The following is a 25,266-nucleotide window of genomic DNA, read 5'->3' on the forward strand; positions in this document are numbered from 1 at the left end:
ACACACACACACACACACACACACACACACACACACACACACACATACACACACACACACACAGGTTTTGAGACAGGATGCCTGGCAAATGATCACGTAGCCTTTTCAAACACTGCCATAATAACGAACCATCAAAACACTTTTAAAAGTAACCACCAACCATAATATGGTTGCCATACAAAAGTGTTGTCTAGGCTTTGATTAGCAGAGTACTGTGTGCATTGTGCAGCATATTTTATTTCTCTCTTACTTTCTTATTCTTTTCAAAAATAACTTTTGTACCATGTTGTTTTAGTGAAACTAGGACAATCCACTTGTTGTGGCCATGGCTTTATCTATGTAAAGTCTATAGAGTTGGTTATTTTCTACGTCCACCTCTGCATGTAAAAAATTTAAACAAAAAACACCAATGCTACTTTTTAGGGAATTTCCATCTGCATTCTGGGAAATGAACTGATATCAACCAGCTGAGGTTGAAAAAAATGAATGCACACTTATATTTCATTCCAACAGTTCTCAATGAAAAGCACTCAAAGTGTGTCTGATGTGGGTGTTTAAGGGAGCACTTTTCCAAATTAAAATTACATTTTGCTTCCATCACTTGAACTATGGCTAGAAGGTGAAGAAAGAAGCATGTCATTTGGGAATTAGCATTATGGGGAAGTAGAGTAAGCAATTGGATCCAGTGCAATGCACTCTACTACCAGCAGAGAGACGTTTTATGTTTTCTTGGCTTTCCACCTACAACCTTTCTGTGAGATGGTCATTTTGGAAGTTCTTCTAGGAGAAAATGAGAGCCACTTGTTTGCAATATCCAAAGAAAACACATATTTTCTAAAAGGACACAGTGACTATTTTGTCAGGTATCCACAAAGATCATATATTGGATAACCACAACGTTTTCAAGTATAGACTGCACTCCAACTGAAAAGTCTTTTTCTGTGATAGATTTTTATGATAGCTGATGTAGCAAGGCTATTTGTGGTGGAGCACAAAGCTGCAAATTACATATTGCCCTAGATGTGGTGGATACATATCGTCGGATACGTAGTTATTTTAACATCTTCCCATAGCGCAAAAATGACAAACATCAACTAAGAAAGTTCATAAAAGGTTCTCTGTGGAGTTTTTGACCTCTAGTAGCGCTAGGGAGCTGATTGTGTAGTGAATGTGTAGGTCTCATAGCAAAAATGCTAATGAGGGGATCTGCAAAAGTTCACAGCTCATTAAGTTTGTAACAAAATCCATCAATCCCAGAAATCTTGGTTATTAAAATTATTAACAACAGGACTTTTGGTGTCCCATTCAACACAGGTCAAATGAGGAGAAAAAAATCACCACATGATAACTGCCTGTATTGAAATTATTCTTTAAATACAGCAGCAACACCCCCTTTCCTGTCAGGTCGAGAAACATTGATTTAATTTTGGAAGTTTGGAGGGTTGGAGTCAATGAGAACTGTTGTACTCCTACTATTTTACTCTACTACATTCTGCTATTATATAACCAGGTTTCAGTTCAAAGAAAAAAAGATCCAGATAAATAAATGTATGCAGTGTGTGTGTGTGTGTGTGTGTGTGTGTGTGTGTGTATATATATATATATATATATATATGTATATATTATGTAAAGTAAATAAATGGTGCAACTGGGACAAAATTGGCATGTGTGGTGAAGACACACTCTTCCTTGATTCTGACATCCCTCATGTTTTAACAGGGCAAGCAGGGGAATAAGTTGTCTCTCCTTTAAAGTGATGGTTCGGAGTAATTTTACCCAAGGTTCATTTGCACCATGTCCTCGAGCCAAACAACCCCCCAGAAGCTATTACAATACCGAAAAGAGATACACATTTCTTTTTTTTATTGAACTTATTTGTTTAATGTAAGTGCTGTAGTACAACTAGCAGGAGACAAGTTGTAATTGAGGTAAATTTGGAGACACTACGTATCTCTACGTAGCTTTTTTTGGTGTTGTAATTTGTAGACTGTCCCTAAGCACTCATCATACTGCTGGTGGTATTAGTAGAAGCAGTGAGCAGAAGCCAGCAGGCAAGTGCTATTTAAATAAACTCCTGGTGTACTTACAAACTTTCCAATCCATCATTTTATGAGTACATAGCCTATTTGTACTACTGTAGAAGTTTGGTATCATTTTGGGCATTATTACTGGGGTAATTAACAAGATACAAAGTTGGTGCCATTAGCGCCTGCACTAAGCTATTCAGCTGATAGAGCTAACTTGCCCAATGTTCGACCCACGTGAAAACAACTTCTGGGGGGTTGTTTGGCTCAAGGTCATGGTGCAAAGGACCTGCTCTGTAAGAAAGTAGGAAGTCATCAACTGAAGAAATGTGAAAGAAAACACATTCATTTGTAATAATGTTGACTTTAAAAAAAGTTGTTTACATCAAATAGTTAGTCCCTCCAGGATTTCGCGGCCTTTTCTTGAGATTGTTGTGGCCCAAAATGCCTGCCATAGAGGGAGCTTTTGTAAACAATTGCGATAAAAGTGTCTTGTTTCAGTTAAGTTGCGTGAAGCGGTGAAAGTTGTAGTTGTTTTGTGTAGTTCTTTAAAAATAAAAAGCAAACTTGTTTTGGGTAGAAAAAAATTACTTTGGACTGAGTCTTCCTATAGTAACTATGCCAAAAAGGCTCAGGACGCTGCAAATGTTGGTATAATATGAAAATGGCTGGTGGATTTAAGACAAATATATATATATATATTATAATATTTATTCAATAAATCAAATTTGAAAATATCAGTTAGTGGCTTGTTGATCTTAACATTGTTAATTAATTTCTTATCCTGGCATGGGACACATTCATAAGTTTTGATAAAATACATATTGAACTTTAACTTATCATTGCACTAGTTTAGTTGTCCTCAATTTAGTTAATCGTGTATGTCTCATCTCTGGTTTATTCTGCATCTGCCTGTGTGTTTGTGTCTGTGTATGCACACCTAAGTCGCAGGGTGGAACTAAGCAGCAGTCCCGCCCCCTACAGAGAGCTGACAGCAGAAACAGCAGCAGCTTTCACCAACTTTAGAGTTAAAAATCGTTACAGCGTGCATTGATGTTAAAATGCATACAGATTGGCCAGAAGGTCTGAAATGTCTTTCGCTGTACGTTTTGTTGGTAAATGTGAGATGTTCGAGTCACACACGTCACGGAAGAAAAGTGCGGAAAAGTTGTGGTGATTGGTCAAAATTGCAAGTCACTCCAAATTCACAGGGATTGGATCAATTTGTGTCAATTGATGCAATAACAACATCGCAAAATCCTGGAGGGACTGAATAGTCGTGCATGCAAAAAAGGCATTGTAACCATGTGGGAGGCCCAAGAATCCCAAACCCCCAGTGATTGTGCTGTTTCTTACACTCAGTTTGACTAAGGAACTTAAAGAGACCAACCGACTATTCTTTTGAGCCCCACAGTGTCATTAGCTGTAGTAGTTTTTGAGATATGCAACATATTTGGAATGCCTATGGTAGCATTGCTTAAGTAGATGTATAGTATAAAGTGCAAGACATGCAGCACAGGTTGTGAGACACTTTTAACATATCACCGCAGCTTTGCATTGCTAAAGGCTTTAGCTTTCTAAGCCACCATATACTTCCAACATGGCTATAGTAAGAAATCAAACTGTGGTTAGCCATCTGACACAAGTTGGCCTGATTTTGATTAATTTATGGAAGGTTTCTCATTTCTCAACTTGGAGCAATATCATGTTTCAAGGTGTTGCATCAGTTTCATGCAATTCTTTTGAGCTAACCTTTGTTCTTAAACATAGAGAAATATTTAAAAGAAAACAAAGCAATAATAACTGAAAGAATGAACTATGCAGTAGTATAGCAACTGCTTTCATGACATGTATAGTCAAAGGCTAACCAAAGAGCACATTGCTACATGCCCTTAATACTCTAGCACACACTTATACACACACTGCAAACCCACCTGCTCACAGCCACACCCATATAAGGACTTTCAATAATACATGTAGTTCATTGCTTATTTACTTGGACATATGAAAATGATAAGGCATTAAAAGAAAAGAGAAAACAAATAACATATGGAGGAGGTGAGATAAAAAGAAACCTCAAGGGGCTTATGGTAGCCATTCACCCCAAAAACAAAGCTCAGAGATGAAAGAAAAGGCCTCAAAAGGAAATTGCAGTTCTGAGGGAAGCTTCCAACTGTTTAATTTATGAGAAACAATATCTATATTATGACTTTAAAAAGTGTAAGTGTGCTGGCAATCTGGCTCTAAGTATTACGCAATTGTGATACTCTTGTGTTTTATGGAGAATGACAAAGGCTGGTGTGAAAATTGGGAAGATATTACAGCAACTTGTGTTTAAAATTTGGATTTTAGGCTTAATCAAACTGTTTTGCAAATGTTAGTTAATATACTAAGATATTAAATCAAGTAATGAATTATTGGTCTTATCAACGTCAGTGTTATACTGTCAAGATGGTGCAGATTGAATAATGCAATTAAAGGAAAAATGTATCCAAAAACTATGTTTAAAATATGAAACATTAACCCCTGTAGGCTCAAATATTGGCTTTGAAAATTCCTTTGTGGACAACAGCAGCTAAAGTCAGCTTTGATTCGATAGTAAAAGTGGATTCCAGCTGTGACCCAGTTTTACTGCAAAGACAATGTTTTAAAATGTTCCAAATTTTACTCCAACATCACTATGCTCTGTCCACACATATGCAAGTTTAGTCCAAAACACCATATTTTCTTCAGTATGGCTAATTTCATGTCCTCCAATCTGTGTTTATATACATCTACAGTACTACACTTACAGGAATTTGGGGTCCTAAGAATGAATTTGGGTTATTTGTTTTGTCGGTGACAGAAGTGGATTTTGCTGTAGGATTTTTTAAAAGTTTCCTTGGACATTTTTTCCCCCGCTATACAACTGGGTCACACTCGGATTGTATTGTTCCTGTTGTGAATCCAGCTGCCGTCCTCAATATATCAGCAAGTTGATAATTGTTCAGAATCATGTACATTTCAAGTCTACAAGAGTGAGTGTTTCTTATATAACCTGATTGTTAGGCGCCACATTGTGAACTACATCACTGTGGGCTAACTTGGGATATGAAGGTAAGAAGGATTAGCTGATTTAAAAAGAATGCCATTACCCTAATTAAATGTGAGGTTAATTTAAAGCTAAGCCACCAACAACTGGTCAAACCCAATGACTGTTTGCCATCTTACTATCAGTTTTATTAAGCACACATCAATTGTATTGAGGTAACTGTAAAAGCCGTTTACAGTATACTCTTTGCCATGACTAACCATCGTTTTAGCAGTGTGTTTTACAATCATTTTAAATCAACATTTCAGGATATGAGCTACACCACGTTCAACCCAGCTACTCCCAGATCTCCCAGTCCAACCTTGGATGGGCAACTTGAAGTCCATCTTGAATCTTACAACATGGACCAAACTACACAAAAGGAGCTCAGTCCAACTACCAGCGGTATGCAGTCTCCATCCAATGAGAGAGCTGAACCAGCTGGGATCGCCCCCACACGCTGCCTTTCACCCAGTCTGACACCCAGCAGACTGGAACACAAGTGTGGCCCACATGGATCAGAGGTTGTGAACCAGGTTGTGGATGAGAACAGCAGTGTGTCACTTTCAAGGAGACTCCTGCAAGAAGTCAAATTGGACTACTCCACACAACACAAGGTACTGCTTCTATCTACAATGTTTACAAAAAATAGCCCTCTACAGACTGCTATGGCTCTATGTTTTTCATGATAGAGAGACAAACAAATACATTAACAGTACATAAACATGAAAAGAGCAAGAGAAAGCAAACATCTTAGAATTGAGAAGAACTAGTGTTTTAGATAAAGATGTTCAAATCACAAGAAATTTGCATCACTGATGTGTGTAAGTTTCATATCCTCGTGAAAAGATCTAATCTATCATGGTCCTGCTTTGTGGGCAGAGACCTTTGGACTTTTTGTAGGTAAAATCCTGTTTATTAGACTGTGTGACAGGATTTATTTGGTTTTCTGTTTAATGTTCCTTGTTTTATTTAATAATTTTCTGTGCTTGCACTATGTGTACCTTATATGTCCTTGGAGCCCTGCCCAGCGTGTCTTCCCTTGTACATCTGTGCTGTGTCTACCCTTGTCAGCCTGTCTTTGTGTTGTCAGTCCTTGTTGCCATTGTCTTGTCACCTAATCAGTGTTCCCCTCGTTATTCCAGTTCTCTGCCCACTCAAGCTTGGCCTTCTCGTGCCATTACGTATTTAAAATGACATATCACATGACATAGTTAAGCTTAATTTAAGACAAATAATAAAATGTCCCATGGCATTAAAATTTCATTTTATGAGTTTTTTAACATTAATATGCATTCCCCCAGCCTTCCTATGGTCCCCCAGTGGCTAGAAATTGCAATAGGTGTGAACCGAGCACTCTTGCAAATTTTGAACCAATGTGTGTAACTTAATTCCTCAATCAGTGACAGACTTTTTTGTGTTTATAAGACTGCCCCCCCGCTTTGCTGTTTGCTAGCCAAAAAAGTTGGAGCATCTTGAAGGCTCGACCAAAGATCAAGATATTTTTGTCAGGGGTTGTTGGAGATCACATCACAATTAAAAAACATAGTGAATGTTGTTTTGTTTTTCTTTGCCCAAAATTGATGAATGCAGCTTTATTAAATGTACATTAGTTTGATTAAAATGCATTGTAAAGTCTTTGTTTACAGAGACTATCATCACATCCTCAAGTCTTCAGTAGATGAGCTTGGCTCAATTCATATTAAGCTCTGGTGGTATTCTGTTTCTGTCTTTGCTCATGGTAATATGTGATCACTGCTGATTTGGACAGCAAAGGAGGACTTGAAGTAAAAATGTTAATGCCATGCTGAGAAGGATCAGACTACTGCAAGATTCTACAAACTGCGGTTGGTCGCTGCTTCAGTTGAAAAGATCCAGGATCAGAGGATAGTCAACTGGAACGTTCGCAAGGCCTGAAGGGAGATCTGTCACTTGGCTGTTGCTTTCTATATTTACGCAACTCACTGCTGAGACATGTCCCAGCATCCTTCATCTGAGCGGTACTTGACTACTGATTCGTGCCGACTTCAGCAGGCAGCATTCAGTGAAGGCTTTGACTGAAAGGTTGTCAGAGAAATATGACAAGGAGTTTGTTTCTCTACCTGCAACTCTGGTTTATTGACTGTCCTTAATTCAACACCAAGAAAAGGCCAGGCCTCTTTTCACAAATAAAGTTAGCATAGCACTCTCTTTAACTTGCTTAGCCATTATAAAAGAGGGCCAAAACTAAACATTATGTCCAGCACTGCTTTGAGCTCTGTCTCAGACTACTGTCTGAATTTTTACGATTTACTCTACTTTGTGTATGTGTGACTGTGACAAATGCAAGGCATTGTCATTGGTATTGCTTTTAAATAAGTATTTTCCTCTTCTTTTTTTTTACGGTAAAAGGAAGAAGACAACACACCAAAGCCTGTTGACTCCATCAATAACAACTTACACATGCTTAGCAGTCTGCGATTGCATGGAGATGATGATGACGAGCTTCAAATGCTGGCAAGTCTTAAAAAAGAGCAGGAGGATGATGGAGATAGAGCCTCGGGCCTCAGTGTATCTCAGATCCACCACTGTAATGTCAGCATCAGCATGAGCTGTGATGATGCCTCTACATGGACCCACATCTCCATGGTTTGTACTATCATCCTTTGCTACTACTTGATCTTTTTTTGTTGATTCTTCACTAACAAGCAACACTCATGTGCAGCTCATCTACTAATTACAATCATTAGTACATTGTCCCTCTCTCTATCTTCTGTCTGGAATAAAGAATTTTGACCCTGGTGGATCCTTTCACTTGTTAATTTCCATTTTAAGACCCTAACTTATGCCACCATTAAGTACTAATGCACCTCTTTCTCCAGCGTGTTTTCTGCATTTCAAAAGATTATGGAGATAGTAACACATTAATTGGCCTCTTACAGCTTTTAAAAGCACCCTGGCATAATATCCACAGTTCCCCCCCACTGACTCGAATGTATTTAGGTCATTTGAAATGATCCCCAGAAGTATTTTTTTTAGAATTCAAGGATGGTATAGTTTGCTCTTGGTTATTGAAGGTCATTTAGATCAATTCTCATTAGCATAAGCACATTGCACTTATGAAGAGAGTACGCTGCCTTGTCTGGCCCTAGTGGGTCCACTGTAAAATCCCCAGTGAATATAATCATTACAGATGCTGGTGTTATAGGCCTGTTATATTTCTTTACATGCAGATATTCATTAATGTACTGAGATTCAAGCAGAACACAGTACATAGTTATATTACCACAGAGATCATCATCTCAGGGTTCTTTTTAGAGGACACAGAGATGTGGTCACCGTTAAAAACATATATCTTTAGACCATACAGTTTTCCACAAGGACAGGATGAGATTTACATTTGACTTAATCATACCCCAAAAGCGATGTTTACCAAATCATCTGCTTTGCTTTATTATAAATACAATTAAATACTATGGCAACAGCACCACCATCAGCATATTAAAAAAAATGCTTTGCCAAAAAAAGAGAGGAAGTGACATACAGAAAGACATTACATTATTTTTTTCAAATATAAACTTTTTTTGAGACATTGTAACAGATACAACTTTTAAAATGATCTAATTTGTCTTTGTGAAAGACTCATAATGCCAGGATTCAGGTGGCCCTGGTACCAGCCCAGGTGTCTAATATTCAGACAGCCAGTTTTTGTGCCTATATATCACAGCAACATAGTCAATGTCCTTAGGAAGAGTTAAGTAATTGTACAGCAAAACAACTCCTTTCATAAATCAATACATGTCCTTTACTTTTCCTGTCATATCTAAACGAGTTACATCCAGCAGCACTTATTTCTTCATTTGAACATTGGCATTGAGCCAGCTTTTTTGTGGGATAAAAATGTCTGGTGTAGCTTGTCTAAATAACACATGCACAAAGAAGAAGGGAGAACTATTAATATTAGATGTGTGAAGAAGAGTAATGATAGGTGTGAGACTATGTAATGTAATACTGCTCGGCCTGCAATTTTGCTTGGGCAGTTGTACAATGGGGGTTTATAACAGGAATAGCATATGAAAGGAGAAAAAAGCAGGAAAGCAGCCACTATAGTGTCCACTACCACAGGAGTTTATGTCTCCATAGCACAGCGTAGGCACAGCGCCAGAAATGATTGGGTCTACAGCAATGCTGATCAGAGACAAGCAGGGCTCTTTTAGGTTTACTGATTGTTGTAGCATCACTTGACCCAGCATGCAGGATAACAGATGATGCACATTCGTGGATATTTAGAAGGCGGGATAGTGCAGCTTGAGCACTAGGATAGCAACATTTTGGAACATCAGTCAAGGAGACTGGTCAATCAATAGAGGTGCCAGCTATAAACGCTAACTAGAATTTGGGCTGTTTTGAGGACCTAGGCTTAGCCATACCTAGTGTGTAGCAACCTTTTAGCCAATCCTGTGGGTTTTTTTTGTGAGTCTGTGCAGCAAATAGTTTTTCAGGAAAGTCATCACATTGACTTTGCAGCTGCAGGCAGCAAGTGCAGCTGTGTTCACTCACTGACACATTTAGCTGTTTATTGAAAGAATATTGAATCCAGAGATGAGCAAAATAAGTAATGTACTTCTGTTGGCAGCAGATAGGCTTCTTACACTTTTGGACCCAGGTGTTCCCTTTGATTCTGTAGTTCATGCAAGTTTAAATGGCCATTTGAGGCATTGGGTTTAATATTACCCAATGGCTAGTGTTCAGAAATGGTTCAGCTCCTACCTCCCCAAAAGAATTTTTGCTATCAACCGACAGGCAACTCATCATCATCTGTACATATTACCTGCTGAATTCCACTGGGTACAATTTTAGGTCCTGTCTTATTTTTAGAAGTAGATTACATAAAGAAGGCACTGGAGTGCACAAATAGCTCAAATTTACTTAAGCAATGCAAGGACTACAGCTTCAGCATGACTGCTTCTTCATCAACGTCAGGTAACGTAATAGCCTTTAAACAGGCACTAGATTTAAATAACCTCCAGAGGCTATAATATGGTCTTTAGCTTTGACAAGATGGAGAGGGCAATGCACTTGTGTTTAATATAGCTGAATATTACTATAAATTGAATGTGAAACCATTATATTTTACTTTTCAAATACTCACAGCTCACAAATAATGTAGCTTTTTGTGTTGTACAAGGCCCCAATCACAAATACCACCCAGCTCCAGTCATTTTTCATTTCAAAATAGTTAGAGAACATCTATGATTTTACTCATCCCTTGATATTGGTTTGTACACCCTTCAATGTACACCCATTTTTGTGAAAATGTTGCTTTTTTTGCTTTCCATGAGCCAGGCAGGGTTGTTGATGTGTGTCCGTAGATGTCAATGAGGCATTGCATGTGATATTGGGCAACTGAGTTGATGTTCTAGTCAGTGGTCTCTGCATAAAAGACATGTTGCTCCCTTTGACAGTTTATATGTCAAAACATACACATTTTCTGTTGAGAGACAACTTTCATTTGTCAAGCAATGAAGCTTAAATAGCAGTCTGGTGGTTGACGCGATGGTCTTCATTTCCAGCCTATGTTGAATGAAATAGGTTGTTCTGCACCTATACAACATTTTCAATCTTGAAGTGCTGTAAGTGTGCATTATATTCTTTTTGTGCCCCAACAGACTACTCAGTGTTTTATTTTTTTACTTAACATAGATAACTGAATATTGATTTTTTTGGAAATTTTTTGTAAGTCAACCTTTTACTTCTTCCTTATATTACTGATCCAGACAGCTAATCAGGGTCACCACTACCAGAAGGAAATGAACCCCCTCCTGCAATCAAACCCCAGGTACGTAAGCATGCATCACACACAGTTGTACCACAAGTACTTTGCTGAGCTTTAAATTTGTAATTTGTAATAAATTGTACACTACAGGACAAGGCTGACAGTTTAGGAATAGAAACAAACTCTTGTGTCGTGATACCACATATTTATATTTGTTACTTATATGTTATGCATGAAGGTCAGGCTATTAATAGAGTCATTTTCTTTAAAAAAGAACTGACATGCTGTCTTCAGAAACCTAACAACCCATTACCTTTGGATACTATAGTGTCACAGTCGAAATTGCAAGCCACACTGGTGTATTTCATGTATTACCTGGCAGAAAATGACCTTATATAGCCTAGTATTTGTATTTGGCTGCATGTAAATGAAACATACCCTTAAATTCATAATCAGATGGTAACCAGTGACTGCAGAATTAAATGTCAACTGTCAGATAGATATGCAAAATAGGGTCTTTTTTGCTTACAGATGAGTATGAATAAATTGAGACTGGGCCAGGTACAGTAGTTTTCTTCTCCCTTTACTGCTCTTGTCATTTTCGCAAGTACATACTGCACCTTTCATAATATTCAATGTTTTCCATACTTTCCCACATATTATTTTACTTCAAAACATAGGGTAACTTGTCCTTTTTTAAACAATATAGCTATGGAAGCAAACAGACTTAACACATTTAACCCGTTAGCCTCCAAGTGACAGGACTGTCAATCAACTGCAGCATTGTATATTAACCGAGAACTGATATTTCAGGAGGGAAGCAACAACGGGGACTTTTCTGACCTGCTCTAATTCTCACATTGTTGACACAACACTTACAGATTCCACAGTGTGTTCAGCAGGTTCTTCCAGGAGTTACAGTCTTTGAGCTAAAAGCAGGAGTATGAGAGGTGTGCCTCAGCCTAATCTCTGTGAAATGAGTTCTCTAGACAGGAGACACTTAGACCTAGGGTCCCGAACTATAAGGGTTTCTGGTGGTCCTCTGCCTGAAAAACGTTTTTTATTTAAATCCAGGAAAAAATTAATCTGACCATAATGAAATTATGCCTGAAAGAACACAAAACTACGTGTATATAAGAAAAATATGTCTTTCTTTCTTTATTGCTTAAAATAATGGCCAATCATCCAGACTTATAAATAAAATAATTTCAAACTAATTGGAAAAAGGAGGGAAGGCATAAATAGGATTTTGAAAATGTCCCCCCGGTCCCCAGTGGGAATTATGCCCTAGTGTCAAGGTATTGGGTAAAACAGGTAGACTGTCATACCGTAGAAACGAACTGAGAACCAGAATAAGCATCAGCACTGTGAAGAACTCTAATGGCGTTTTTCCAGTAATAGTACTTGCTCGACTGCTCGACTCGGCCGTGGTGCCCCATCCTCTTTTTTCCATTGCGGATTAGTTACCTACCGCCTCAGGCAAGCATGGCTGGTCCTCATAGCGGGAAACGGCCGTGACCTAACGCAACACACACACGGAACTTCACAGGTGTATTTTTTTTTTGATGCGTCTTTTGCCACAGTCAGAATACAAATTAGTTTCAAAAGGACCTGGAAGCAGCAAAAAAAATACCACTGGATAAACTACTTAAACACGGTGGGACACGCTAGCAATGTTGACACAGTGATTAGTGACAATTCTCTCTGACCAATCAGTAGTCTGCAGGTTTTTGTGTCCCCTTTTGGACCAACTGAGGTTGGACTAAAAAAATCTGTTGGCAGGTACCAGAGACTTTTTTTATAATGGAAAACCAAAAGAAGTGAGTAGAGTCGAAGCAGGTACCATGTATTGGGAAAACGGCATAACTGAGTAAGCAAGATTGGTTGGAGGTACTCTGTGTACTGCTGATGTAATTTATCTGGCTTACCGGATGTACAGTTTGGGTATAAAGCCTGACATTCGGGGCATCTCTTGTGCACCGGATAGGCAGTCAACTCCCCTTCTACTATGTTTTATTTATTTGCAAGGGCACTCTTGCTGCATCCGGAACTTAGCGCCACCCTAGACAATTGTGATTGGTTTAAATAAATATACAATACATACAGTCCAGAGCATTTTTCACCATACACCAAAATGTAAACTCATGCAGCCAGACCATACTCCATCGCTGACAAAAGTGCTGTGGAGATAGGTCTGGCAACATGAGACTAGTAAACTACTCATTCCACATCTTTCATACAGCATTGGTATTATTTACCTGTTAAAGCCAGCAGTTTAGTGTCAGTTTTCAACAAACCTAAACATATTCCACATCTTTTATTCTTCAGAAATTGCCCTCTAGTTACTTACTTATTATTGTGCTTGCCAGATTTATTACTGCTAACTTTATATGACACGTTTTTTATCATTTACATAATTAATGTTAGACAGACAGTGACTCAAGTCCTTAAAATCAAAACCAAGGGTTAAACTCACTGCTGTTTCAGGAGTCATACAAGGAGAAATTCATCATTGATGAAGGAAAGGCCAACTTTTACATGGCAGGAGTCTCAGTAGTTTATAATGCAAAGCAGCCACGAGACATCTTCCACCTCGTTTTACCTGCCTACAGGTTAAAACCTGACTGAAGTTACATTTCTAACCTCAAAAATAAAACTTATTGGCAAATGGGCTTATATTACTTGAGGAGGCAGCATTATTTTGTGCATCCAATATCAACTTCAGGCGTATACAATGCTAAGAAGAACACATACTTTATGTAGCCCAGAAACCACCGAAAATGAACTTGGAGTTGACAAAGTGAGGTGAGAGAAAGTGGGTACATCAGAACGGTAAATTACAAAACTTGAACACCTGAAAATATGTTGCGTGTTGAACATTACAGATGGTTGTTGCTTAGCAGTGAAAGAGTATCTGGGAGTGAAGTATTTTCTTTATAAGAAGGTAAATGGGCTTCGTAGTTTTAAAGACGAGATGAAATAGAATTATGTACATTGCAAACCTAACAGACATTCAGTCGGATCCGTGTTTCTGTAATGTTCATTCAAGGGAAAATTGCTCCGAGTTAAGGCTTGAGTCAAAATAGCTCATGGAGGCAGGTTTAATATGTTGGATTAGAGGAAGAGTTAGAAGAAATTATTCAATGCTATCATTAATAATCCATTATCATACATAATCATCTGGGCAGTATCTACAGGCTTACAAGCGCTGTATATTCATCTCAAGACCTGAACCCATGGCTTCATGGATGGATCCCTTGTTTCTCTTTGGAGGGTTGTGGAGACCCTGCATCACCTCACTGAGCCCTGTCTCTGCACATCTGTATGTCTTTGTGGGTGTACACAACCATGCGGCATGTTACAAAACAAGACAAAGGGATTGCATCATAGGTCCGCTACTCAAATTATGCAACCATCTCCTCTCCGACACTTTTGATGTTTTGATGAAAAGCGAGGTAGCCTGTTGTGAACATGTGGGGACTCCCATGCATATACTTTGTAGATATTTTCATATTTCAATGCCAACATGTTTTAGTGCCTGATTAAACATCGAGTGAGGATATGCTGTTTGATTGAATGTCCACTGAAATTAATATTACTATTGACAGCTACCTCAAATGTACTCCATGATTTGTCTCACACAGCACTACAACATCTGCAGCTGTACTACTGAAATTAGACTTAGAAGCACGCCTTGATTTATATATTGGAGGAGCAGCTGCACAGGATTAAACGTTGTATTCTTCGTCTTTTTCTTTTAGGCATCACATTCTGAGACACCCTTACAGTGAATTCTAATATGGTATTATTTGAGCATCTTGGCAGTTTTCTTGACAGCTGAAATGCCCTTGTTGCTGTGCTTAATGTGGGGCTTTTCTATCATTTTAAATAGTTTTTTTTTATTTAACAGGTTTATTTGCGTTTGATGCATGTTTATTTGTGTGATACTTGTGTCTGCCTTTGGCTGGCATGCTGAATGTGAAACCACAAATCAATCTGTCACAGAGACTGTGAGTAGCAATTCAATTGTTTTTACAATTAAGACAATTAGGAATTTCAGGATCTCAGACAAACTGAGTTTGGAAATCTTATATTCAGTATACTTTACTGTTGCAAAACAGTGTACTCACTCAAATTAAATTAAACTAATGTATTTCCTTTATTACAGGTATAATGACTTGAAAATCTAAGAATTTAATCACTCTCCCCAAGTTCCTAACAATTTGAAGTCCAATTTGCAGCTCTGTAGCAGAGGCCTTTGTCCTTGAAAATTGCTTTCATTAACTATTGTACCACGTTTCTGCCTATCACACAGTCACAAGGGTGTTAGAGTGGGGCAAATCCCTTTTGTTAGAAAGAGAAATCAGAGCCTCAGTCAGTAGAGATAATGTACTTTGTCATTTTAAAGGGTTGAGGTTAGAAATTAACAAATATCTAATTCAGGCTTAAATGCAAGATGAGATGTAAATGAACCGACCAGTATGCACGTGTTAATCCTCACATTGCTTTTTTATTTTCACCGGGATGGCTTTCATCTATAGAAAACATTGAGCTTAAACATGTATGTGTAGGCATATTTCAGATGTTATTAACTGAAAACTTTGCATTTTGCTTTTTACTATTTCACACAGTTGTTACTATATTTCACACAAATGAATGTCATGAATGTCATGAATGTCATGAAATCTGGAATAACAGTGCTAACTTCCATGTGAGATTGCTTTCATACAACAGTTCTACAACATTATCATGAAGATAGATGATTGGAATGTGAGGCAAGAAGTTATGAGAGACGGGCATTTTCTTGTAGTCATCAGTTTGTTTTTGTTTTTTTTACATATTTAAGAAATAAACTGACAATTACAAACAATACACTGAAATGAGAATACGTCCCAGGGCCAACAAAAATAAATAATTTTTTTACAAATAATAATTAAACAGAGGAAAGACTGGAGGGAGGGAGACAAAACAACACACGCAGAAACAGACACACACAGACAGGCACAAGATAAGGGAGCAAACACCTGTGGAAGTGAGAGGTCTGGGCTGTAGCCTTGTGCTGCAGCCCAGACCTCACAGAGTCAGAAATGCACAGCCATGTGTAAATCTTGATCACAGACCAAATTTGAATGTTAGCCTCTCTGGCTATGTTTCCCCCCCTTCTCTTCATTCTGTATCAATGTCTCATCTGTTGTTGTTATGTGTTTTACATGAGCTGTGTGTAGTGGGACTTAACTTTGGATTAACTATTGATAGGATTTAACAAAGTGAAAGGCGGTAGCAATATCCTCATGTACTTTCACTTAGAATGCAGCTTTTTTGATAACGGGTGAAATTTCATTTTTAGTTTGATTTGTGGTGAAGTGAATGCTCCTCATAAATGAGTCAGCACTCTGGGCTTACTAAAAAGAGAACTGTTGACATTGCATTATTACAGGAGACACATTTACTGCAGGTGGACGCCAGCCGTTTAGCCAATAGATTCTATCTTTCAGTTCAAAACAATTGTTGGCCATTGTTGGCGAACAAAATCTCCCACTTAAAGTGTTGTCCTCTTGGTCAGATGACACAGGCAGGATTGTGATCTCCACATTCGAATTTAGTGCCAGAAAAATTGCATTTGTGTCAGCTTATGCGCCTAATGTTTTTGATGGCAATTTCTATAATACGCTCAACAATCAAATGCTGGAGTTAATAGACTGTTCTTTTGTTGTTGGTGCAGATTTCAATGCTGTGGGGGAACCACATAGTGATCGGTTGAACAAGAAGGCCACTAGGGACCAAGATCAGGCTACAAATGCTCTGACATCATGGGCCAGCAGCTTTATAGATATTTGACTTGCAGTTAATCCCACCTGTAGGGACTATTCCTTTTTCTCAGGTAGACATAAATCCTTTTTCAGGATAGATTTTCTTTTTCCATCCCCTTAATTATTTAATTCAATTAATACAATGCTGTTACTTGTAGTTATCAGTTGACTTCAAGTTGACTGTGTTGTGGGAAGGTTTCAAATGTTTTGAATGTAGCCTGCTGAAAGTATTAACATGTCACAATTTTAGCTTAGTGAATATACAATAATTTGGTTAGTGAATGTACTTTGGTTTCAGAGGGAGTGCCATTATCAATCATCGATAATGAACATTTGAATTGTCTGCTGTCAGCTTAATGTTGTACAGGAGATTATAGTCCCTCAGCTATTATGTGCACTAATAAGATGTTTTAGTCCAAAGGCAAAATATGTAAATGGCTAATTGCGCAACTGATGTATAGCCTCAAATTATCATGAATTCTGTTTTACAAATGAATCTTACACTGCTTCCAAGTAATAATTTATTGTGGCATTTTTGCTCTTACTCCAATATGTTGCTCCATACTAAAAGAGCAGTGTTGCACTTACTAGAACATGTTTGATTTATAGTTATAGCCTGTGTAGCTCTCAGACAGGGAAGATAAACTCATTTAGAAAAAAAGGAAGTCCTGCTCTCACAGACACAGACAAGGTTAAGAACCCTACTCCGGGCCAGAATGTGGACACTTCGAAATCACAGCTTGAGTCACAATCTAATAAATGATCCAGGTAAAACTGTGAGGCAGCAAGGCTTAGTGTGCAGGAGAAGTAGCTCAAGGACAATGGAGGCATACATAGGCTTCTGAAAGCACACCATGATGGGACTTTGTTGTAAAAATGTCATATGGAGGCAATTTGACGTGCGCTGTACAGTAGTGTGGTGTGTGTAATGGCATGTGTTGTCATGACTGTGTGCTTTTATGGTCTTTTCCCTAGGGAGTGGATGGATATGCTCAGCCCTCCTATTATACCTCCAAGCCAGCGGAAAAGGTCAGGCAACACATGGAACCATTTGGACGATCTAATCGGAGGTACAATAATCTTAATTTTGGCTCTTCTGATCCCAGACACCCTTTTATGTCCTTTAAAGTCAGGCGGACAGCAAACATTACAGTGCCTCAACATTAACCACACTAATTGCACAAATGCATAATAACGTACAACATTCACCAGTGTCAAAGCTTTCACCCAAACACCCACTCAACTTGGTGGGAAAGCGTGTGACACTGTATCTAATTAAGGGTTAAAACCCATAAGAGTGGAGCTCTGTCCCCCACATAACTCTATAGGTCAAAAGAGACAGGCTCATTACAGATCTGTACCCGCCCAAGACGCATCGGCAAGGTTAATTGATGAAACCTTTTCAGTTTACAACATCATTTTTAAACCTCTTACACAATGTGTCTTATAATTAGTTTTCATTATCGTTGCCAAAGTTCTGATTAGATAAAATGTTCCTCCAGGAGCATTCCGTAACCTTTTTAGCATTTAACTGCCTGTCAATTTAACAGCTAAATTCTCACACTTTAAAGTAGTGGGGATTACAGGGAATCTCTTTACAGCTTCATAATGTGGTACAGAGAGTGGGTATCTGAGGTCTAGATTGATGAGAAAAAAAAATGGCAGCGACAGAAAACTTTTAAATCCACCGGAGCCTGAAGGTCACCTTGCCATCCACGCTTCTCATTTTATTCCAGTAACAGCTGACAAGAGCAGGCTCTTCCTCGTGTCTGGCATGGTTATGCTACTGTACACAGAAAATACAATATACATTTTCCATTTACAGTATGTCTTTTGTATCTGTACAAGCTTAATTGATTTTAGTTACTGTGGCACTTCAATGTAGGTTTGGAATGAATACTATCAAGTGTGATGTGTGAGTGATCTTCTTGAATTATTACAGGACGGGATGAGTCGGTGAATGAAGAGGAGAAGGAGGATGAGTATTTGAATCTGCTCTATGATCCATGCCTGAACTGCTATTTCGACCCAAAGACGGGGAAATACTATGAACTAGCTTGAAAGCTCAAAGCTTAAAAGGATCAAAATTAATAAATCAGACGTTTTTGACAGGAGATGAATGGCGTCATCAATCTTTTTGAGGCCTGGCTTATTGATCAGCAATGAAAACCCCATTCACAAAAATCCTTCCATGATGCTGCTTTTGTTTCTGACAAACTATCAGGAGCTTTGTGTCTCATGAATAGTCATATTAGTGTGTAAGGGAGTGGGAGTGGGGAATACAGTAGATACACGCTCTTTGCAAGAAACTGAGTAGTCGCCCATTCACTAGCACATCTGGTAGAAAGTCTTTTCAAAAGTTTTGGGTAGCAAATTTACATGTAACCCTTTTGAAAGAACATCCTGGAGATTCCTTAAGATGATTTCTGAAATTTCATTTTTGCCTGTATATTAATATAACAGAAAAAGGTCATTTTATTCTTTATCATAATTTGTGAAAAACAGATATCCAAATATGTTCATGTGTGTATATCGTTTGAATTAAACAAGAACTGAAGTGACGTGTATTTCATGTGTGGATTTTAATCAAAGTGTCCTGGTTGGACAGAGCTTGTACAGTTCTTGAAATCATTTAATAGCCCAACAAGTACAAAATATAAAAGATTATTTATTTTGTATGTATGTGTAATATTTGCCAAAGTTAACAAGTATCCCTTGTTGTAATAATTGTATTCATAAAAGTTTTTTTTGGAGTAACCAGCAGCAACAACAGACGGGCTGGCAGGTCTTTTTGTCAGTCTTGCCAAAACACTGATCACACCTGATGAGCAGCTGTCACATCATTTTTAGACTGAGATGAATTGTTGCCTCACAGTGACAGACAACAAATTGAAATGAAAAGAGGAGAACTAATATTCATTCATCACATTGTAATTCCAAGTAGTATGAATCAAACAATAGCCCCAACTGGATCAGTGAGATACCATTCAGTCGGCTCAACGAGCGTACTGGGCCCAGGTCAGAGGGCAACCTGTTTGTTAAATACTAGTAGATGGACAGTGCACAAATATACTACATGATATGTCGCACTGTTGCTTGCTCTGGAGGAGACTACTAGAACTGTTGGGTTCTTGTAAATTCTGGAGTGTGGTCTATCTGTATAGTGTCTTGAGATAACTCTTGTTATGAATTGATACTATAAATAAAATAGAATTGAATTGAATTGAATATGTGTTCACACAGTTTATGTGTAGTATTCAACATCCAACTCTTTTTCCAATCAGTAATAGCCAAACATACTGTATGTCAACCATTTAGAAACAAAATTGAACATTTGAATGTACTTAGATGACACCACAATCTGGTTCTAGAAAGTGTTCCTTGAGGAGGACCCATGCTGTATTTAAATGTAATTTCCCCCCTAGGGTTTACATTGTCTTACATACAGTCTTCTTCTTCTTTTTCTTTAAGCACTGGTCATGTGTTTTACACTGTTGCATTTTAAACATTAAATTAATCCATCTATCCATCCATCTTCATCCGGTTATCCGCTATCGGGTCGCGGGGGCAGCAGCTCCAGTAGGGGACCCCAAACTTCCCTTTCCCGAGCCACATCAACCAGCTCCGACTGGGGCATCCTGAGGCGTTCCCAGGCCAGGTGATATAGACATAATCTCTCCACCTAGTCCTGGGTCTTCCCCGAGACCTCCTCCCAGCTGGACATGCCTGGAACACCTCCCTAGGGAGGCGCCCAGGAGGCATACCTACCAGATGCCCGAACCACCTCAACTGGCCACCATCAACGCAAAGGAGCAGCGGCTCTACTCCGAGCTCCTCTCGGATAACTGAGCTTCTCACCCTATCTCTTAGGAAACCCAATTCAGCCACTTGTACCCTGGATTTCGTTCTTTTGATCATAGAATTAAATTAATGCCCTATCTTAATGCCTGAATTACTGTAGAAATGTACTCATTTTTTGCTAGGAATTTGGAAATGGGCACATTTTTCTGAAAAATAGTTAACTTCAGGCTTGAGAGTGTATTTTTGTAAATTTAAAATATATAATATGTGCAGTAGAAACTTCATGTCACTTTATAAAGTCGGGACAAAAAAAACACAAATGTCACATGACGTTTTTGGAAAGGGGGCGTGGAAAACGTTCTCAACAGGTGAGGTGAGAGCCACCAGGAAGTAAACAACCATGGCGTTTGACCTAGCGAGGTTACAGTCAGACAGAAAACATTTGTTTTAAAAGATTAACATTGTCCATTTATTTGGGACTTGATTTTTTATCAAATAGGCTCCAATGCACTGAGCTTTATTGTTTCATAATGAAAGTAGGTTAACCAGGCTGTAAAGTCGCAAGGATGTCATCAGCAGAACAGGTAAATATGTGATAACATGACAAGTTAGATCCGTTAAATGCTGTAATATGCATGAATTGGTTCGCACGCATAACTTTGAACATGCTAAAGACAAAGAAGTTATTATTATGATCATGGTGTCAGAGTTGCTTGTTATTAAATTCGCTGATGCGGGCCACAACTGCGCCTATTTTTAGGCTATATTAAACGTGAAGCTGTTTAAACTTGACATATAGGCCTACAGTATGTAAAGGGGACATATGTACATTTTTTCCTTACTTAATGTAGTTATTTAAGGAATCAAAGACATGCTAATATCATAGTATGATAGTAGTATTAAAATGGATGCAGTTCGGAGGAGAACATACACTCATTGGCTCTATCTTCTTATTGCACAATAGCCTGCTCGCTATTTTACAGATCTATATGGAATCATAATGGTTGCCATTTTCACTTCACTTCACTTCTAGTGCCATAATGCTTAGTGAAATATAAATTCATGAAAAAGTATTGTAATAATAATAGGTATGACTAAATTTGTGTTCATGGTGTCTCCAAAGACCGCTTGATGAATTTTATAGAAAGCTACAAATCTAGCATTGAAAGATGCCTTTCATCTGCTATTCAACACCTCACATAAAGATAAAGTGTCATAGGAAATGACACAGGCCAAATAAATTGATTTTACAAAATGATGTGAATATGTTATAAGTGTGGTGATATCTCATCCTAGTTTCATTGTTTTTCATATCTGACACCTCCTTGAATGTGATTATTTCTTTAATTGAAAAATCTTTGGGCTGCGTGAATCCTAATTATCACTACAAAGATTAAAGTTCTCACTTTACGCCGAACATTACCTATGAATTTATGCATACATCCGGCTTTAAAGATTTTTGGCTGCTAGTGATCACAGTTTGGATGTGAATGATCATTTATTGTCAAAATTGTTTTCCTGCTTGGCCCGTGATTCACAACCCTGCTGTTGAGCTTCTGGGTCATACACCAGTGTGATCCATAACACACACTCTGGTCAGCTGTCATATCTCCTGCCCGTATTTCCTTTTTTATCTGAGGCACACATCGTGAGCTGAGCTGTTAGGTTTATGGTCTCTTTAACTATCCCACCGTTAGATCTTATTGGATTCATTTGTCTTTTTTTAGGCCGGGTTAAGGCTTCACCCCGGGATTATTGCATCGGTAGTCTTTGTGTCTGTGGCTGCAATAGTTGCTGCTGTATTGATGATCCGAAAATACTGCTTCCCAGTCAAGTAAGCGGACTTTACCAATAAGACTTAACAAGATTATTTAAAAATAATTAGTGCAGTAAACACGTCACCCCGTTCTGTCACAAAACTTTATTTCAGTGAGACGACATACAGATACTCACAGCTGAAGCGGATGGAGGATCAGGGTTCAGCAGTGACAGAGGGGGAAGGTGGCGGGGAGTCCTGCACAGTGGGAGAGGAGTCAGACGAGGTCAGTGCATCGTGGCTTCCCTGACTGTAGCTTTCACTGTCGTGCACCCCACCATACGAGCTGACACAGATGTAACTTTCCTCATCACTTCACATGTCATTTTGTAACTTCCTTTTTCTCCCCTTGTGACAGGACCTTCTGGAATAAATATTGGACGGGGAGGCTGCTGGCCCGAATGGAAAATAGTTTTTTGTGGATTCATTTATTGCCTTAGGGCCGCAGCTAATGTTTATTTTCATGATAGATTGATCATTTGGTCCACAAACTACAGAAAACAGTAAGAAAATACCCATCACAATTTCCTACAAACCCTGATGATGTCTTCAAATGTGCTGTTCTGTCAACAGTCGAAAACCCGCAACTTTTCAATTAAATATATTTTAAAGCGCCCATATGCTCATTTTCAGGTTCATAATTGTATATTGAGGTAGTACCAGAATAGGTTTGCATAGTTTCATTTTCAAAAAACACCATACATGTATTGGACTGCACATCGCTGCAGCTTCTCTTTTCACCCTGTGTGTTGTTTAGCTACAGAGTTAGGCATCACACTTCTATCCCATCTTGGTCGGGAGTCGCACAAGCGCAGTGACTAGGTAGGCTACTGTGCAGGGCTGCCAGCTAGAAGCTACCATTGCTAGCGGTTAGCCACCTCATTCTCAATGGCAAAAAACAGCTACAACACACACAAGTTTACCCTAATCTACAAAAGAACTACTTACATGTCCCTGGTCTGCAGGTATTCCATGCAAAGTTCAAAGTGCAGCCTCGTTTAGAAAAATTCTCCCGGCTAATCCTGCCTTGTGCTGACTGAAGTTGGAGAAACAGCTAGCTGATGTGGTATTAGGGGCCATTTGGTATTTAAGGGATGGACCATCGGTGGGACACAGGGGAGGGTCATGTCTTTTTATTCTTTATTGAGGTGAGGGTCATACAATTTTTGTATTCATGAAAACATTCTAAGTGGTTTGTTAGATGCACATTTTTCCATAAAGCTCTTAGTCTCTGCCCCCATTACAATCAGATGGGTCCCGTCCTTTATAGTCAGCCAGTAGAGACCCTCGCCGTTTCCCAAACTGAATAAATCCCTCCTGCACATATAAACACAACACTGCTAGGCCAGTTCCATTGTCTTGTAACTAAGACATCTACTGAAAAATATTTTCATTCATTAGCATGATTTCCGTTTTCTTTGGTTCAAAAACATGGAACACCAACGTATGAAAACATAGCGGACCAGACGTTAGCTTTTATTTTGAAAACTAGAAGCTCACCAACCGCACGCAGCCGGAAGGGCACAAGACGTGTCGTCTCTAGGCTACAGCCATACACAACAATGTTTTAGTGTTTTATTTCATGTGAATACTAGTTTACTAGAGGAGTAACTTAGTGTTTGATGTAATGCAGCAATGCAGGAAGTGTGCATTTAGTTTCCATAACAATGTTAGTGAGTAAATCTACCAAAATGGCCACCAACAGTGGAGTGTGATGTGTCAGATGAAGAAGCAGAGGTTAAATCATGTATGTCATAGTTGTACAGAAACAATGTGTACATCTTTGCCAAGCACAAGCCAGAACAGATGGCATCAATTATTTGTTGTGGAGGGTGATGCTTTTTCACAGTCATTTTGGAGGGTCAAAGAAAAGTGGATCATTGGCAAAGGAAGGCTCAAGTCTTTTTTGGACAAAGACCTCAAAATTCTTCTGGTAGCCCCTTGTAGAAAAAATGAACAGTCCCTTAGCTAAAGTGGTTAGCACACACCAAACGTTCGGCCGATGAAGTAGACGGCCTTGCCGGTTATAACCAGCTCACCTGGAGACTGAAGGCAGGATATATTTAGGAAACCATATCTCACTCAAAAAGGCATGGATGTTTTTTTTTTCCAAGTTTGTATGTGTATGGAAGCACCAGAGACACAAAATAGCACCCCAAATCCTAGATTATTTTCATAATATGGGCACTTTAAAACAAAGAAAATCTGCAACCAGCAAATGTTTAGTGTTTTTGCTTGAGCAACAACCTAAAAGATTAATCAGTTTCAAAATAGTGGTTTTAATGTTCTAATAACTAATTATTCATCAGTTAGTTACAACTGTAATGTGTTTCTGGATCTGTATTCACTGTTTGACTTGAATTCTTATGAAAGTTTTATTTCTTCATGCCTATTGGGAAATATTGAGTTTTATCTGTATTATGACTCACACTAATGTGTTAACCAGATCCTTGAAAGTTTTGAACATCAAGGGCTGACTAAGTCTCTGAAAACAGTTGTATTATTTCTAATGTGACTGTGGAGGGGCTTTCTAAGTCTGACAAAATAACTCGGATGTAGCCGTGTTGCAGACTGGCATATTGGGAACTGCAGGATCCAGTATTAATTGTTAAAACATAATCAAGACTAAAAGTCAGGATGTCTCAGCCTCTGCTGCAATATTATGGAAGTGCAAAAGTATTACTTTTGCAATTGCAGTTAGAGTTACTAACTTCTTTTCGTCTTTTTACTGTCCAGCTGTCAAAATCCAGTTGTGAGAAACGTGAAGTGGATACAATTTTTATGTAGCACTGACAGCAATAAGCTTAGAGAGCAGTTGTAAGTAATGTGGGACTGTCTTTGCCACGGGTTTCACCTCTCAGCCCATTTCTTTTTTTCTTTTTTTTAAGTAGGCCTATCACAGATTTTTTTTGCCCTCCAACCTTTGTGCTCCTTTATCGTATGACTGGTTCTGTGAAAAGGAAACTAGTGTGGCTGATCCCACTGAGAAT

General features: G+C 38.6%; 1 protein-coding gene across 2 annotated transcripts in view; it reads left to right on the forward strand.

Moving 5' to 3' along the window:
• cfap20dc (CFAP20 domain containing) overlaps positions 1 to 19,165 on the forward strand; it is a 32,607-nt gene extending 13,442 nt beyond the window's left edge. For both annotated transcript variants that reach the window (XM_034870131.1, XM_034870132.1), the window contains exons 13-17: positions 5,364 to 5,711; positions 7,486 to 7,722; positions 10,851 to 10,912; positions 17,635 to 17,729; positions 18,602 to 19,165. In XM_034870131.1, coding sequence (XP_034726022.1) covers positions 5,364 to 5,711; positions 7,486 to 7,722; positions 10,851 to 10,912; positions 17,635 to 17,729; positions 18,602 to 18,720 — 861 coding nt within the window. In that variant the 3' untranslated portion in view covers positions 18,721 to 19,165. The remainder of the gene's footprint in view (positions 1 to 5,363; positions 5,712 to 7,485; positions 7,723 to 10,850; positions 10,913 to 17,634; positions 17,730 to 18,601) is intronic.
• Positions 19,166 to 25,266: the final 6,101 nt, after the last annotated feature.

Source organism: Etheostoma cragini, chromosome 4, assembly GCF_013103735.1.
Source record: "Etheostoma cragini isolate CJK2018 chromosome 4, CSU_Ecrag_1.0, whole genome shotgun sequence".
NCBI classification, from domain to species: Eukaryota; Metazoa; Chordata; class Actinopteri; order Perciformes; family Percidae; genus Etheostoma; species Etheostoma cragini.